This window comes from Muscardinus avellanarius (genome assembly GCF_963383645.1).
Source record: "Muscardinus avellanarius genome assembly, chromosome: Y".
Taxonomy (NCBI): domain Eukaryota; kingdom Metazoa; phylum Chordata; class Mammalia; order Rodentia; family Gliridae; genus Muscardinus; species Muscardinus avellanarius.
In genome coordinates this window covers 8,304,393-8,322,050 of record NC_137809.1, presented here as the reverse complement: position 1 = coordinate 8,322,050, position 17,658 = coordinate 8,304,393, and the positions used below count along the sequence as shown (strand labels likewise).

Genomic DNA, 17,658 nt, shown 5'->3' with positions numbered 1-17,658 from the left:
AACAGTGTCTCCTTAAGTTGCTGAGATTCTCACTAAGTGCTAAGGCTGGTTTCAAACCTGAAATTCTCCTAGACAAGGCTCCCAAGTACTGGGATTATAGGCATTTGCCACCACACCTCACTAAATGACTGAGGCTAGCTTCCAACTTTCAAACTTCCTGTCTCAGCCTCCTGAATACTGGGATGACAGGTGTCAACCCCAATTTGATGTTCTGATCACTTGTATCTGTCTTGGTGAATGTGGAGGAGGCACAGATCTCACCTTTTGACCACCAGCTTCAGGGCCTTGTGGGACCCTTTCACCAGGAAAATGGCTTCCTCTCTAAAGCCTGACAGGCTGATGTCATTGATGGCAATGATCTCATCTCCGACCAGTAGCTTGTCTACAGCTGCAGCTTTACCCCGTTCTTCAATCTGCAACAGAGAAGCACATTCCTTCAGCCTCTACAATGAGCAAGCTGTTCCTAGCAAAGTCCCAAGGTGATAAGCTCAGGGCACCCATAGCTCAAGGTTCATTCAAACTGTAGCGTGTGTGTGTGTGTGTGTGTGTGTGTGTGTGTGTGTGTGTGTGTGTGTATGTTTACTAGAATTGAACCTAAGGGCTTCAACCTCAGAACTACATGCCAGCCCTATTGTATTTTTTTTTTCCAGTTGAGGCCTTTTTTTTATTATTATTTTTTTAATTTATTTTTTATTGGTGCAATGTATTCATACATCATAGTGGTATAAAGAAAATACTTTTGTAGACATACATGCACATCTCGCCCAGTTAGCCCCTACCACGATCCCCACCCCATTCCCTCCCCATCCCTCCTTCCCATGCTTGGCTTACTGGTTGACATCTAGTATTATAGCAATTTATACAATATTAACATTGATAATCTCACATAACAGTTTCATTTGTCTGGTACCAAACTTTTGATGACTTAAAGATAATGTTTCAATATTTCTTTTTGCTTTCTTTCTTACCGGAGAATATTTTTTTCTTTTTTTTTTTTTAGGTGAAACTATCATACATTTATTTATTTATTTTTCAGAAAAAATCTATCCTGATATGGAATATGGACTCTAGATACCCAAAACAGTCTCAAAGAAGAACAAAGCTAGAAGATGTATGTTTTCTGATTTCAAACCATATAAAGCTACAATAATTGAAACAGTGTAGTACTGTTCTAAAGGCAGATATATAAACCATTGGAGCTAAATAAAAGCCTAGAGATAAATTCTTCCATACATTGTCAAGTTATTTTTGACAAGGTTTCCATGAACTTTTGGTGGAGGAAATACTAGTCTTTTAACTAAATATTGTTGAAAAATAATAATAAATGAAAAAGAATAAAATTGGACCCTTACCTAACACATATACAAATATTAACTCAAAATAGATAAAAGACCTAAATATAAATCTTAATACTATAAGCTTTTAGAAGAAAATCTGGGTCATAAAACCTCACAACATTGAAATTGGAAGTGATTTCTTGGATATGATTTCAATGGCACAGGCAACAAAAGAGTAAATAAACTCCCTAAAAAATAAAAAAATATTGTATATCCAAAGACAATGTAAACAGAGTTAAAAGTTACTGATCCTCTTCCAAGAGTTCCTCCTATGACCCATTTCTCCCTAACTCTCACATATTAGGGAAAGCATCTGATTTCTTATTTTTTGTGCCTGACTAATCTCACTTAGCATAATGTCCTCCAGTTCCATCCATTTCCCTGAAAATGATGTAATTGAGTTTTTTTTGATGGCTGAGTAAAATTCCATGGTGTACATATCCCACAATTTTGTAATCCATTCATCTGTTGATGGACATCTTGGCTGGTTCCATAGTTTGGCTATGGTGAATTGTGCAGCTATGAACATAGATACACATGCATTAGTTTGGTAGTTTGGTTTCTTTTCTTTTGGGTAGATACCCAACACTGGTATTGCTGGATCAAATGGAAGATTTGTTCCCATTCTTCTGAGGATTCTCCATACTGTTTTCCAAAGTGGTTGCACTAATTTGCAATCCCACCAACAATGTCTTAGAGTTCCCACTTCTCCACATCCTCGCCAGCATCTGTTGTTGTTTGTGTTTTGAATGATGGCCATTCTAGTTGGAGTTAGGTGGAATCTCAGGGTAGTTTTGATTTGCATCTCTCTGATTGCCAGTGATGTTGAGCATTTTTTCATGCATTTATTGGCCATTTGAATTTCTTCTTTTGTGAAGTGTCTATTTAGTTCATTTTCCCATTTTGTTATTGGATGCTTTGTTTTCTTAGTGTTGAGTTTCTTGAGTTCTCTGTATATTCTAGATATTAGTCCTCTATCAGTGGTGTAGGTGGCAAAAATCTTCTCCCATTCTGTTGGCTCTTGATTGAGGTTCTTGATAGTTTCCTTTGCTGAACAGAAGCTCTTCAGTTTCATGCAATCCCATGTATTGATTCTCCTTTTAATTTGTTGTGCCTTTGGGGTCTTGTTGAGGAAATGTTTGTCTGTGCCTATGTGTTGTAGTGTTGGACCTATGCCCTCTTCAAGGAGCTTCAAGGTCTCTGGTTTAATTTCCAAGTCTTTGATCCATCGTGAGTTGACTTTTGTACAGGGTGAAAAAGTGGGATTAACATCCAATTTTCTGCATATGGTTAACCAGTTTTGCCAACACCATTTGTTGATGAGGCTATCTTTTTTCCAGTGTATGTTTTTGGCCCCTTTGTCAAAAATCAATTGGCTGAAAGTGTGTGGACTTGTTTCTGGGTCTTCTATTCTGCTCCATTGGTCTATATATCTGTTCTTTTGCCAGTACCATGCTGTTTTTATTACAATGGCTTTGTAGTATAGTTTAAAGTCAGGTATTGTGATTCCTCCTGCGTGGTTTTTGTTGCTGAGAACTATCTTGGCTATTCTGGGCTTTTTGTTATTCCAGATAAATTTAAGGACTGATTTTTCTATGTGTGTTGAGAATGATCTTGGTAGTTTAATGGGCATTGCATTAAATCTGTAGATCACTTTTGGGAGGATGGCCATTTTAATGATATTAATTCTGCCAATCCATGAACATGGAAGGTCTTTCCATCTTCTAAGATCTTCTTCGATTTCTTTTTTCAGTGTTTTATAATTTTCTTTGTAGAGATCTTTTACTTCCTTGGTCAAGTTTATTCCTAGGTATTTTATTTTTTTGTGGGAGATCCTGAGTGGAAGTGTTTTCTGAATTTCTTTTTCAGTGGATTTATGGTTGGTGTACAGGAAAGCTTCTGACTTTTTAAGGTTGATTTTGTATCCAGATACCTTGCTGAATTTGTTGATCAGTTCTATAAGCCTTTTGGTTGAGTTTGTTGGGTTTTCTAAATATAGTATCATGTCATCTGCAAATAGTGAAAGCTTAAGTTCTTCTTTTCCTATTTGTACTCCTTTGATTTCCTTTTCTTGCCTTATTGCTCTGGCTAGAGTCTCTAGTACTATATTGAAGAGAAGTGGTGATAGTGGACATCCTTGTCTCATTCCAGTTTTTAGGGGAAATTCTTGAAGTTTTTCCCCATTTAATATGATGTTGGCAGTGGGCTTATTGTAGATTGCCTTAATAATGTTGAGATAGGTTCCTTCTATTCCAATTCTCTGCAGTGTTTTTATCATAAATGGATGTTGAATTTTATCAAATGCTTTTTCAGCATCTATTGAGATGATCATGTGGTTTTTGTCTTTGATTCTGTTTATATGATGAATTACATGGATTGTTTTTCGTATATTGAACCAGCCTTGCATCCCTGGGATGAACCCTACCTGGTCATGGTGAATGATTTTCTTGATGTGGTTTTGAATGCGTGTTGCTAGTATTTTGTTTAATAGTTTTGCATCCAAGTTCATCAGAGATATAGGCCTGTAGTTTTCCTTCCTTGAACTGTCTTTATTCGGTTTGGGTATTAGTGTGATGTTGGCTTCATAGAATGTATTTGGGAGAGTCCCGGTTTTTTCTATTTCCCGAAATAGTTTGAGTAGTATTGGGATTAGTTCTCCTATAAAGGTTTTATAGAATTCACTTGGGAAACCATCTGGTCCTGGGCTTTTCTTTGATGGTAAGTTCTTTATTGCTATTTCAATCTCTTTGATTGTTATTGGTTGGTTTAAGTGTTCTATATCTTCTTGACTCAGTTTAGGAAGGTTGTATTTATCTAGGAAGTTGTCGATTTCCTCCAGATTTTCCATTTTGTTGGAGTATAGTTTTTCAAAGTAGTTTCTGATCATCCTCTGGATTTCTACACTGTCAGTAGTAATGTCTCCTTTTTCATCCCTTATCTTCATAATTTGGGTTGATTCTCTCTTTTTTTTAGTTAGGTTGGCTAGTGGTTTATCAATCTTGTTAATTTTTTCAAGAAACCAGCTTTTGGTTTTGTTGATTTCTGTATTGTTTTTTTATTCTCTATTTCGTTAATTTCTGCTCTAATTTTAATAATTACCCGTCTTCTGATGGCTTTGGGGTTCAATTGTTCCTGCTTTTCAAGGGCTTTGAGGTGTGTCATAAGGCTATTTATTTGAAGATTTTCTGTTTTTCTTATGTGAGCACTCATTGCTATAAATTTTCCTCTTAATACTGCCTTCAAAGTGTCCCAGAGGTTTTGATATGTTGTTTCTTTATTTTCATTTGTTTCTAAAAATTTCTTGATTTCACCTCTTACATCTTCTATGACCCATTCTTCATTCAGAAGTGTGGTGTTCAGTCTCCACATGTTTATGTGGTTTCTCTGGGTCTTCTTATAGTTGATTTCTAGTTTCATTCCATTATGGTCTGAAATGACACAGGGAAGTATGTAACATTTTTTAAATTTGCTAGTGCTCATTTAGTGTCCCAGGATGTGATCTATTTTGGAGAAGGTTCCATGAGCAGCTGAGAAAAAAGTAAACTCTGCTGTAGTTCGGTGAAATATTCTATATGTGTCCAAAAGGTCCATTTGGTTAATGGTGTTCTTTAGTTCTGAGACATCTTTACTGACCCTTTGTCTAGAAGATCGGTCTAGTATTGTGAGTGGTGTGTTGAAGTCTCCCAGTATTATTGTGTTGGGATTTATGTGTGGCTTCATGTCACAAAGAGTTTGATTTATGAAAGTAGCTGCCCCTATGTTAGGGGCATAGATGTTGATTATTGTTATTTCCTCTTGCTGGACTATTCCTTTTACCAGTAAAATGTGACCTTCTTTGTCTCTTCTAATAAGTTTGGGTTTGAAGTCTAACTTGTCTGATATCATAGTTGCTACTCCTGCTTGTCTTCGAGTACCATTAGCATGGATTACCTTGCTCCAGCCCTTTACCTTGAGTTTGTTCCTATCTTTACTTGTGAGGTGTGTTTCTTGTAAGCAGCAGATGGATGGATTCTGGCTTTTAATCCATTTTGCCACTTTATGTCTTTTTATTGGGGAGTTGAGGCCGTTTACATTCAGTGTGATTATAGAGAGATAATTTTTAATTCCCAACATGTTAAGATCTTATTTCTGTTTGAGATACTGTTTATTCTTCTTTGCTTAGTTGTCTGCTGGATGGGAATTCTTGTTTCTTTGGTTCTGGCGTGAATTACCCATTCCCTCTTTGCAGTTAATCTCCTTGAGTATTTTTACTAGCGCTGGTTTTGAAGACATAAATTCCTTCAGTTGCTGTTTGTCATGGGAGCTTCTTATTTTCCCATCTAATTTGATGGATAGTTTTGCTGGGTAGGAAATTTTTGGCTGGAAGTTGTTTTCTTTCAGAGTTTGGAATATGTTACTCCAAGCCCTTCTGGCTTTCATAACTTGGTTTGGGAAGTCTAGAGTGATTCTAATTGGTTTGCCTCTGTATGTCACATGGCCTTTTGTTTTTGTTGCCTTTAAGATTCTCTGCTTGGCTTCCACATTAGTCATTTTGACAATTATGTGGCGTGGGGATCCTCTTCTCTGATCCTGTCTAAAGGGAGTTCTGTAAGTTTCCTGGACCTGTGTATCGACCTCTTGCTCTATGTTTGGAAAATGTTCTGCTATTACTTCCTTGAAGAGATTGTTGATCCCTTTGGTTTCACCTTCTTTTCCCTCCTCTATTCCAATTATTCTTAGGTTAGCTCTCTTGAAATGGGCCCATATTTCTTTAATGTCAGATTCCTGCTGTCAGGTTTTTTTTTTTCTAAATTAGAAACTATGCGTTCATTTTTAGAATGATCATCTTCAAGAAGCGAGATTCTATTCTCCATGTGGTCTAATCTGTTGTTTATACTTTGAATTGAGGCCTTTACTTCATTAATTGCATCCTTTATCTCTTTCTGACTCTCTCTAAATTCTTTTCGAAAGTCCTCTATTATTTCTAAAGTTATTTTCCTAATTTGATCTTCTAGAGATCTTTGGGTTTCTGTGTTATCAGATTCTGATGTTGTGGTGTTGTTGGCATTCACTGCTCCATTGTTATTTCTCTTTCCCATGATTTTGGAAGTTTGTTCCTTCTCTGGGTTCTTCCCTGATTCACTACGAGTTCACTTAAGATGCTCTGGATCTCTAGTCTATGGTATCTCAGTCACCACTACTCCTTTACTGTGTTGTATCACAAAGTCTCAGACCCAGGGAGTCAATCAAGGCTGCTTAGACCATGGGGGGTGCCAAGTTAGGCGTTCTCCAGTGGGGAGTTGTGACTATGGTATGATATCTCTGCCACTGCCACTCCCCCACTGGGCTGCACTGCTAAAATCTCTGACCCAGGGAGACTATCTGCGCAAGTCCCTGGGAGTGCAGTACTGGGATTTCTCCCCTAGGGGCCGCAATTTGACCCACGGTTGTTGAGTGCGCTGATGGAGCTGTAGTGAACTCGGTGGATTCGCTGCTGCCGCCACTGGCAATATGGCACCACTGCCACACCCTCGGCCGTGATGCGGCGTATTTCTTCTCTGGTTTTGATCTCTGCTCTGAGTCCTTGCCAGTTGTGCTGCGCCCAGCCCTTGAGAGCTTTAGATGTTCCCTGCACCAACAAAACTGCTGACTGCCGCCCGGCTGTTCAGCACCTGCTCACCTCGGCTCGCTGTCCACCCCTCCTCTCAGGCGCCTGGTGGCTGGTTGAGTGGGTTGGTCTAGGGCTGTCCGGTGAACTCGCCGCTGCCGCCAGCAGTAAGATGCTGCTTCTGCATCCTAGGCCGCGAGGCCAGAGTACCTCCTCTCTGGATTTGAGGTCTGTTTTGAGTCGAGTCTCCCTCCTCTCTGGAGCCTGGTGTTGCTAGGGGAGATGTAGGCCGCGCCGCTCCGGCCGCTCTGTGCCCCGGCTCTGGCTGCTCCGCACCATGGTTCTGGCCGCTCTGGCTGCTCCGGCCGCTCTGCACCGTGGCTCTGGCTGCTCTGCACCGTGGGTCTGGCCACTCCGGCCGCTCTGGCCATTCCACGATGCGACTCTGGCTGCTCCGGCTGCTCTGGCCGCTCCGCTCAGCTGTTCTGGCCACTCTGCTCTGGCTGCTCCAGCCGCTCCACTCCGCGGCTCCGGCCACTCCGCGCCGCCGCTCCAGCCAATCCGCGCTGCAGCTCTGACTACTCCGGCTGTTCTGGCCGCTCCGCTCGGCTGCTCTGGCTGCTCTGCTCAGCTGCTCGGAGCTGCGACTCCAGCTGCTCTGTACCGCGGGTCTGGCCACTCTGGCCGCTCCGGCCGTTCCGCGCCGCGGCTCTGGCTGCTCCAGCTGCTCAGGCCGCTCCGCCCCGCGGCTCCCCCCAATCCGCGCTGCGGCTCTGGCCGCTCCGGCTGCTCCGGCTGCTCCGCACCGCGCGGGCGCGGCACTTTGGGCTGGTTTTTTTCCGGTGACTTGTTTTTCCAGCCCTTTTTCTCTGTCCCTTGTATTTACCGTTTTTATTTCTTTGCTGTGGTGTTTTCTGGCTCTGAAAGGCGCTGGTTTTGAGGTAGTAGAGTTGGATTGTTAGCGGGACTTGTAAGTGCCGCTTTCCTCCGTCGCCATCTTCGTATTTTTTTTTTTTTTTTGAAATTGGTTCTCCCTAGGTTGCTAACAGTCTTGCTAAATTACTGAGAATGACCTTAAACTTACATCACACTGTCTCAGCTTCTCAAGTACTGGAATTACGTGTGTGCCACTATGCCCAACTACTCATTCCTTTTCATGGGTAAAAAATATTCTATGATATAAAGTGGGCCACATTTTTTCTATCATTTCATCAATTAGTGAACTTTTGAGTTGTTTCTATTTTCAGTTTTTATGCACAATGCTGGTATGCACATTGGTTCACAAGTTTTTGTGTGGAAACATTTTTGTCTTTATCTTCATTCCTGTCTAGTATATACCTACAAATAGAATTGCTGGCCCCTGTGGTCACCAGTGTTTCAAAGCAATTGTTATACCAACTGAACATGAAGGTCCCAAGTTCTCCACATCCTTGCTAACAAGTATGTTTTTTCTAAAAGTCCTTAAACACATTATTATACCATGCAGTTTATATTACAGTATTTACTACTCAAGAGTCAGGCACAGTGGTACATGCCTGTAAACTCAGTAATTGGGAGGCTGAGATAAGAAGATCACAGTTCCAAGACTGGCCTCAGTAACTTAGCAAGACTCTCAGCAATCTAGCAAGACCTCATTTCAAAACAAAAAGTAAAAAGGATTGGGGATCTAAATCACACGTAGAATGTCCCTGGATTCAATCCAAGTACCACAAGAATAAAAAAAGCAAAGGAAACTTAGTACTCAGTACTAAATGTAGTCTGCTTTGAATATGTCTTAAAGAACTCCTTAAAAACTTGAAAGTGGAGCTGGGCGTGGTGGTGCACACTTGTAATTCCCGTGCTTGGGAGGCGGAGACAGGAGGATCACGCAGGTTCGATGCTGCCTCACTGGCTTAAGAGACCCTGTTTTCAAATAAAAAAGTATAAAAATAGGTGCTGGGAGTGTAGCCTGGAGGTAGAAGGGTTTCCAGGAACCCCAGTATCACCAAAAAAGAACAAAAAACAAACAAAAAAACTTGAAAGTGGGATAGAGGTCAGTTGTAGAGCACTCGCCTAGTGTGTGCAAGACACTGGGTTCTATCACTAACAGTATCACAAAAGAAAAAAGAAACAACTTTTACTCTGAGAAAGCCTGATCTTTAAATCTCCAACCATATTCTTTTACACATTGGTACTAGAACTCCATAGCAATGAACCCAGCTGGCACGCCTATTCTCTACACAAGATATTGACAAACTATGGCCAGAGATCCAAATTCAGTCTGTTGTGCATTATTGGAAATACAGTTTCACTGGCATGAGGCCACAGCCACTCATTTACATATTGCTACAGGGCAGTCTTTTGTCTCATAAAGCCAAAAATATTTACTTCTTGGCTTGTTCCACGGAAGTCTGCCAACTCCTATTTTACCCTTAAAAGTTTTACAAACTGCAAAGAAACCCAGTGGTGGGAAAACGGCTAGTTTCAGTCCAATGATATAGTTTGAAAGTTCATACCTCTCAGACTGTATGCCATAGTCAATCTGAGGAAAACTTCTTTAACCTCAAAGTCTCAATTGCAAAGCTACGTATCAATTTTATGTTATGTGTATCTTACCACAATAAAAGAATCTAAAAACAAGAAAACTATTTTGTCCCAGTTTAGGAGTGATGTCAGTCTTAAGCTTTACAACTGGGTCCTTACACCTTTGAATTCAAGAATTTAAAGAAAAGCTTGAGGTAAAAAGATATTGGCCAGGCATGGTGGCACATGTCTGTAATCCTTGTACTTGGGAGGCTGAGACAGGAGGACTGTAGGTTCATAAAACTCTCAGCAATTTAAAAAGACACTGTTTCAATATAAAATATAAACCAGGTGTAATGATGCATGCATGTAATCCCAGTACTTGGGAGGCTGAGAAAGGATAATCACAAATTGGCTGAGCTGAGGGAGGCAGGGGCAGCCTCAGCAACTTAGTGGAAGCTTGTTTCAAAAAAAAAAAAAAAAAAAAGCAGGGCTTCGGAATGTGGCTCAGAAGTAGAATGTAATCCCTAGTATTGAAACAAACAAAACAAAACAACCACCACCATGATGCCTGGTGAGTTGCAGGGTCTTGGGACAATTTTTGCAGTAGCCACATTCCTTGTGTGTTACTTAGCATAACAGGTGGGTTTCTCAGTTTCAGTTCCACACACACCTTTATAATAAGTCCTGGGAGACTTTCACAAAGTGCTGCCTTCTAAGTGCTCTTCCACCTTTACTAGGAAAAGATGTTATCATAGTAGTTTTCATCTACAGAGATCCTACCAGGTCCTCTCCTAATAACCAAAGCACCCACCTGCTACCTCAACAACATTCCACCCACACTTCCTAGCAAATGTATATTTTGGTTTACAAGACAAGGTAGTCCCTCTCCCTGGTCCCAACCACCACCACTGGATGCCTAGCCAAGAGAAAGTATCTCTAGGATATGTTTTGTATTGTGGGGAGAGTAGGAAAGAAAACATTTTGAAAATAATCTTTTTAAAATTTGTGGTCCTAGGCTCAAACCCAGGAAATTCTACATCTGAAAACATCCCCAGTCTGACCGTCCTTCCCTCACCCCTCCTGCCAAATTCAGTCTGCTGTTTTCCCTTCTTCCTTCCTTTATTCCTTTCTTTACTGGGGATTAAACCCAGGGACATTCTACCTCTAAGCAATAACCCCAGCCCTTCTTATTTCTTATTAATTAATTAATTCATTCGTTCATTTATAGTGGTCCTGGGGGTGGAACACAGGGGCTTTCTATCCCCAGACTATACTCCAAAACCTATTTTATACTTTATTTGGAAACAGGGTCTCACTAAGTTGCTGAGAGCCTCACTAAATAGCTGAGGCTGGCTTCGAACCTGCGCGATCCTCCTGTCTCAGCCTCCCAAGCGCAGGATTACAATTGTGCACCATCACACCCAGCATTATTTCTTATTTTGAAATAGGGTTTTGCCAAATTACTGAGGCTGGCCTCAAACCTGTGATCCTCTTGTCTGCCTCTCCAAAACTGTGATGACAGGCATGCATCACACCTGATTCTCATTGTTCTTATGAAAATGTTTTCTTTGGAAAGAGTGGTGGGTATGGGGAGGACACAAGAACAAAAACAGATAATGGAAGTTTTTTCTGGAACAAAGTTTTTCATATTTCCTGAAAATAGAATACAGACAATTAAGGATAAAGTCACACTAAAACAAAAGAGCCCCTCAGGAACCAGCCACACACTGAAAAGAATCATGACACAGTGGAAAAGTAGGGAGCATGGCCACTTACACCTTGCAGTAGAGATTAAAAGACTTTGCAAACAGAAAGTGCAATGAATGACCACTTGAAAATGAAGATCAGGGAGGATACTGCACAGAACTGCAGAGGATAAGGCACCAGGCAAGAAGCTCAAGTGTGACTGAGCACTGAGTCCTGTGCACACCCTTTTGTGTGAGGAGGAGCATGGGAAGATAATCACTGTGATTGGACCCAGCACAGGTGGCTAATCTTTTTTTATTTGTATGTGTGTGGTGCTGGGGATTGCACCCAGGAGCATTCTACCTTATATCCCCATCCCTATATTTTTATTATCTATTTATTTATTTGACCCTGGAGATGAAACCCAGGGGCATTCTACCTCCCAGCTACACCCACAGCCCATTCTTTATTTTTTATTTTGAAACAGGGTCTCACTGAGTTGCAAAGGGCCTAAGTAGTTGAGGCTATCCTCGAATTACAATCCTGTCTTAGCCTCTCAAATACTGTGATTACAAGCGTGAGCCACTATGCCTGGCTAGTCTTTATTTTGAAACAGGGTCTTGCTAAGCTGCGGAGGGTCAAGGTGACTAATCTCATCATTACTCTACATGAAGTTTTTCCACAGTAAAGACAAAATTGGCAGAGCTGGGCATTGTGGTACATACCTGTGATCCCAGTACTTGAGAGACTGAGATAAGAAGACCACAGGCTTGAGACCAGCCTCAGCAACTTAGCAAGGCCATTAGTAGTTTAGTGAGACTAGTCTTTCTTTTTCATTTGGGACAATCTTTATGCAAAATTCTTAATGAAAATTTTCTTCCTTTTTATCCTTTTTCTACCAAAAATTTTTTACACTCATACACTTTCCACATGTATCTCTTGTTCCTACATACAATGTAACCAAAGTAATACTATTTTATAATGTTGTAATTTATTTTATAATGTTTATAATGTTGTTCTTATAGCAACAATTTAGGAACCGACTTAATAGACTCAAGTGTTACTTTAGACCTTATAAAGTTAAGAGTATTTCAAAGTATTACTCACATTTTACATTCATCCAACTTAATAACTGAATTACAGATTTCCATAGAAAGTTAAGACATTAGGTAAACATCACTAGTGCCTTAAAACACTTTTCCTGACAAAGAAATAAAACTAACGGCAATGCATATTGTATTCAATCACATCTCATAGTGGCCTAAGTTTTATGATGGTCTGGAAAGCTTTTTGAGAGGTTTACATTTTATCTAGGGATTAGATAAAATTAGATCACAGGTTAGTTCCTTGGGAGTCCCCCAAAACCAGAATAATCATGGTCATTCTGGGAGAACTCCTTATTGCTCCAGGAAGGTACATATCTTTTGGGGTGCAGTGGTACTAGGACCACTGGTAAGATGCCCTGGAAGTTACTTTCAGAGATGCAGTGGTGCAAAGGCTGCTCTATAGTTGTTTTTAAGCTCAACAGCTCTACAGCCAGAGCTGAAGCTGCTGCTGCCACTGAACCACTGGACTAAAAAGTCCCATAAAAATTATTGAGACACATGTCCCTTTGTGGTCACCATTAATGTTACTAAATGGTGGAGGTTCTTTTTCTTATTCAACTCAAGTTTTTTTAATAGAAAATTTAAAATAATCGGCAGCTTGATGCAGCTTTAACACATCTTTATTATAAAATTACTGGCCACAACTGAGCCCTTTAGTAAGCCAGGAGGAGGTTCAAAGTCCCTTTTTGTCCCCTACACTATTTAGGAAATAGAGAAGAGAAAGAAAAAGTAGCATGTTGACCTACATGCTGGAGAGCCGAAAATGGAACTCTCCCCCTCCTGGGACCCTAGCCCTTAAGTAGACTTAGTATTGGTATTTTTCTTATCAGCATTACCAAGGCAATGGGTTAGTAACTTATTTCTTAGCCAGATGGTGCCTGTTTGTCTACAGACAGTGCACTTACTAAGTGCAGGGTCAGTAATCTGCCTGCCTTTGCCTCTATTGTACTGGGCAGTATTGGTTGCTCATCAACTAGGTGCTTTGAAGCTGTACACACAGTTTACCTTTCCTACACCCAGGCCGGGTCACAGAGGGGAGGAGGTAAACAGAGGCACTGATTGCCTCTATATAGTTTTAGGGCCAAAGGCTTCCATGGACTCTGAGGCTTTTACTATAGGTTAATCATTAAAATGAAGAGCAAAGACAGAGGAGAACTCTGCATTTTATACTGAGGGTTCCATCCTCAGTACAAAAAAATATATATAAATATCTGGGCATGGTGGCACACGCTTATAATCCCTGCGCTTGGGAGGCGAAGACAGGAAGATCGCACAGGTTCAAAGTCAGCCTCGCTGGCTTAGGAGACCCTGTTTCCAAATAAAAATAATATAAAATAGGTCTGGGAGTTAGCCTGGAGTTAGAAGGGTTTCCAGGAACCCCAGTACCACAAAAAAAAAGTTATAAATATATACAGCATGTGTTGCTGGGAGGCGGCTTGGAGTTTGTCCAGCCTACCTCAACCTTTTCATGGGCACCAAGCTGCTCCAAATCATCCTAGCTGCTCAGCCAGCTACTTATATTCTTATACATCTGATCAACTTCACAAGAGATGGCTTTTTAATGAGGGTGCCCTTTCCACTGTGCCATAGCTATGTGTATGTTGGGGAGTAGGTGCTGGGGATAGAATGGGGACCTCACATTTGTTATGCACTTACTCTGCCACAAAGCTATGCTCCATACCCTGGGCCTTGGACCATAATTCTTAAATGGAACAGAATCAGCTTTTCTCCCAGTATAGTCAACCTCTGTTAATTCAAAACAAGGATTTTAAGGAATAAAACAGGCTTCAGTCTCTCTGAGAACATCCTATGCTCTAATAAGTTAAATGTACATTTAAACTATTGATCACCAATTAACCGACTTTTACTGCATAATAAGACTTGCAACTTGTTATCCATACAAAAGCAAGGCAGAAGACATGTCACAAGGAAGAAGCTAACACACACACACACACACACACACACACACACACACACACACACACACACACACACTCTGTAACCAAAGAGGGAAAACAGCAGATGTACTGCTGGTATACCAGATGTATACACCTGGTAAGGCATGAGCTATACTTTCCTATCCTTCATAGGAAAATACATCTACTGAGTAACTCAAATATCTACTTGGCCAGACCACAGGGTTCTCTAGCTACCCATGTGCCTAACTGGCAAAGGTGATAAAGTCTTGATAAAAAAAGCTCTGATGGAGAGCAATGTTGTTTTTTCTTATTTGTTGTTTTGTTTCTGTTTTGCTGTTTGTTTTATGTGTGGTTTTGTTTTCTAAGTGTTTTTGTTTTTTGTTTTTGTTTTTTGGTGTGTGTTACTGGGGATTGAAAACAGGAGCATTCTACCTCTGAGGTACACCTCCAGCCCTTTTTGTTTTATATTTTGAAATAGCTTCACAATAAGTTGCTTCTGGATTGGCCTCCCAAGTACTGGAATTACAGGTTGGTACCACCACACCATTTTCTTGTTTTAGCCTCCTAATTACTGAGCTTACAGGCATGCACCACCACTTTGTTTTAAAGATTAAAGAAACAACTAACCCAAGCTCAAGTGATATAGCTTTTCATTTGTTTTGTCCCTACATCCAGAAGCCCTTACCAACTTAGTAAAAATTCACAGAAAGTCACTTAAACTTACAGCATAAGAATTCAGGTTATTTTCTACACATATCTCAGAACAAGAACATGTGGCTAGATCTCACTGTAACAGTTCGGGAGCACAACAGAGCCACCATAACAGTCTCCCACCATTATAGGACTTATCACTTAGATCAGAATCTCTGGTTAATCAATGATGCAGTGGTCCCAATCCACATAGTTGTCCCTAATCCCTATACTCACTTCTCCATTATTGATCCAAGGATGTATTTGATACTATCCCTCTACATCCTGAGTCATATCCCCTTTTTGCTTTTATGTGGGAGGACCCTGACACACAGGTCGCTCAACAATTAACTTGGACCATTCTTCCCAAGGCTTTTGAGATAGCCCACAACTCTTTGGCCAGGCCCTTTTACAATATGTAGATGATCTACTTTGTAGGCCCTCCCTTGAAATGTCCAAATAGCACACCACCCTTCTCCTTAATTTTCTCAGAATCAGGAGTTACAGGATGGCCCTACATAAATATCAGTGCCAGAGGTGCAGTATCTAGGCCTAATGGCACCCTAAACACCCAAGGACTAACTGTTGACTGGCTGCGAGTCTCATAAGGCCTTATGAGATTGATCAAATCCAATCTTTCTTGGGTTTTTTGGGATTTTTCTGGCACTGGATCACCAACTTTTGCCATTTTAGCTAAGCCACTATATGAGGCAACCAAGAAAACCCTGATTGGCCCTCTCACCTCATCCTTTTGTTTGCTGAGCCTTCCTGGCTCTCCTTAAACCTCTCCCCAATCCCACTAAGGCCTCCCTGCTATATACTGATGAGGGGCAAGGAATAGCCACAGAACTGTTTACTCAACTCCTAGGACCAACTCAGGCACCAGTGGTTCATTTATTCAAACAGCTTGATCCCACCACTCGTGGGTGGCCACCCTGCCTTAGGGCTCTGGTGGGAGCTGCCATGCTCACAAAAGAGGCTCTCAAATTTTGTCTACACACTGGAGCCGGGGAGGCCAGGACTGGAGCCTGCTGCTTGGCAAGGCCAGGACAGGAGCCTGCCACACAGCGGGACTGGCACTGGAGCCAGAGAGGCCAGGACTGGAGCCTGCCACTCAGTGAGGCCAGGACTGGGGCCTGCTCCACAGCAAAGAGTCAGCAGGTCCCTGCAACTGCAGTTAGGAAGCACTTGAAGTTGCCACTGCCTCACCTCATCTCTTAACAAGGTTCCCAGATCCAAATGACCTCTATTTTAAAAATTGGTTGTAAGTGGATCATCTCATCAAAGTTACTCACCTTCTGGCTTTCAGGACTTCAGTAAGTGGGAATCAGTGTGGAAATTAAAAAGACTTCCAAGGAAGAAAGAAACTAATTGATCAGATGTGGAGAAATAGAAGCTCTAATACATTATTGGCAGGATTGCAAAATGATGCAACCACTTTGGAAAACAGTATGGAAGATCCTCAGAAGAATGATTATGAACTTGCCATATGATCCAGCAATACCACTTCTGGGTATCTACCCAAAAGAATGAAAACCAAACTACCAAACTAATGCATGAGTAACTATGTTCATAGCTGCACAATTGGCCATTGCCAAACTATGGAAACAGCTAAGATGTCCTTCAACAGATGAATGGATTACAAACTATGGGATATTTACACAATGGAGTTTTACCCAGCCATAATGTAGAACAAAATTATGGCATTTACAGGGAAATATCATTAAAAAAAAAAAGAAATCAGATGCTTTCCCTAATCTGCAAAAACTAGGGAGAAATGGGTAACAGGACAAACTCTAGATGAATAAGGGATCTTATAGAGGAGCAATTAAGGTGACCTATCTGAAGGGATGGGAGGGGGGAAGAGGGAAACTCTGTAAAGCACATGACGTACTTAAACAAACATATTAAAGTCAATAATAAAACCAAGCATGGGAAGAAGGGAGGGAGAGGAAGGGAAGGGGATAGGGATTGAGTAAGGGCTGAATGGGTGATGTGTGCATGTATATCTCTACAAATTTCTTACCCCATTAAGATATATGACTACAATACACCAATAAATATTTATTTAAAAAATTTGTCTACAGTTGCCCCTGCAGGTCTTTTCCCCACATAGGCTCCAGGATTTACTCTCTTCTCAAGCACTCTTTCTTCTAGCCCATTTCTGCATCCAGGAACTTTACTTGCTCATGGAAAATCCTGACATTAGACTGTCCCACTCCCCAGCCCTCAACCTGGCCACTCTTCTACCACTAGGCCAGGGTCTAGGTCCTAATTCTCACTACTTATTGAGGCCCTAGCTAAACCCCAGGGAGACCTTCAGGACACCCCCTTCTTAATCCAGATGTTACCTATTTTGTTGATGGCATCTCTATCCATGATGCCAGGGGCAAAAGAAGAGCAGCCTATACAGTGGTCACCTTAATCATTAAACCTGTCAGATTACTGGATGGTACTACCTCTCAAAAGGCTGCACTGATCACCCTAACTCGAGCACTACACCTAACAAATAACAAGCAGGTAAACATATATACAGACTCCAAATATTTCTTTTTAATAGCACACTGCCATGTCTCAATTTGGAGCAAGTAGGGATTTCTCTCCACTGAGGGCTCACCCCTTGCTAATGACACCTTAATTAAGAAGCTCCTACACTCCCTCTCTTCACCATCTGAGAGGGCCATCATCCACTGTTGGGGCCACCAGCCAGACTCCTCCTTAGTGGCTAAAAGAAACAATTAAGCTAATTATACAGCAAGACAGCTGACACAACAACCCCAACCAAGCCCACCAGTCCCTGTATTATTTTTAACTCTTCCTTCAATGAT

At 41.2% G+C, this 17,658-nt stretch overlaps 2 protein-coding genes across 2 annotated transcripts in view; one reads left to right on the top strand and one right to left on the bottom strand.

The window, feature by feature from the left end:
• LOC308279535 (F-box-like/WD repeat-containing protein TBL1XR1) overlaps nt 1-17,658 on the top strand; it is a gene marked incomplete at both ends in the record, with an annotated part of 935,328 nt that overhangs the window by 838,193 nt on the left and 79,477 nt on the right.
• The window catches only part of LOC308279546 (protein Shroom2-like), a gene marked incomplete at both ends in the record, with an annotated part of 142,826 nt that overhangs the window by 93,407 nt on the left and 31,761 nt on the right, over nt 1-17,658 (bottom strand). The window contains 1 exon segment of the mRNA XM_080719675.1: nt 262-413. Within this exon segment, the coding sequence (XP_080575801.1) occupies nt 262-413 (152 nt within the window).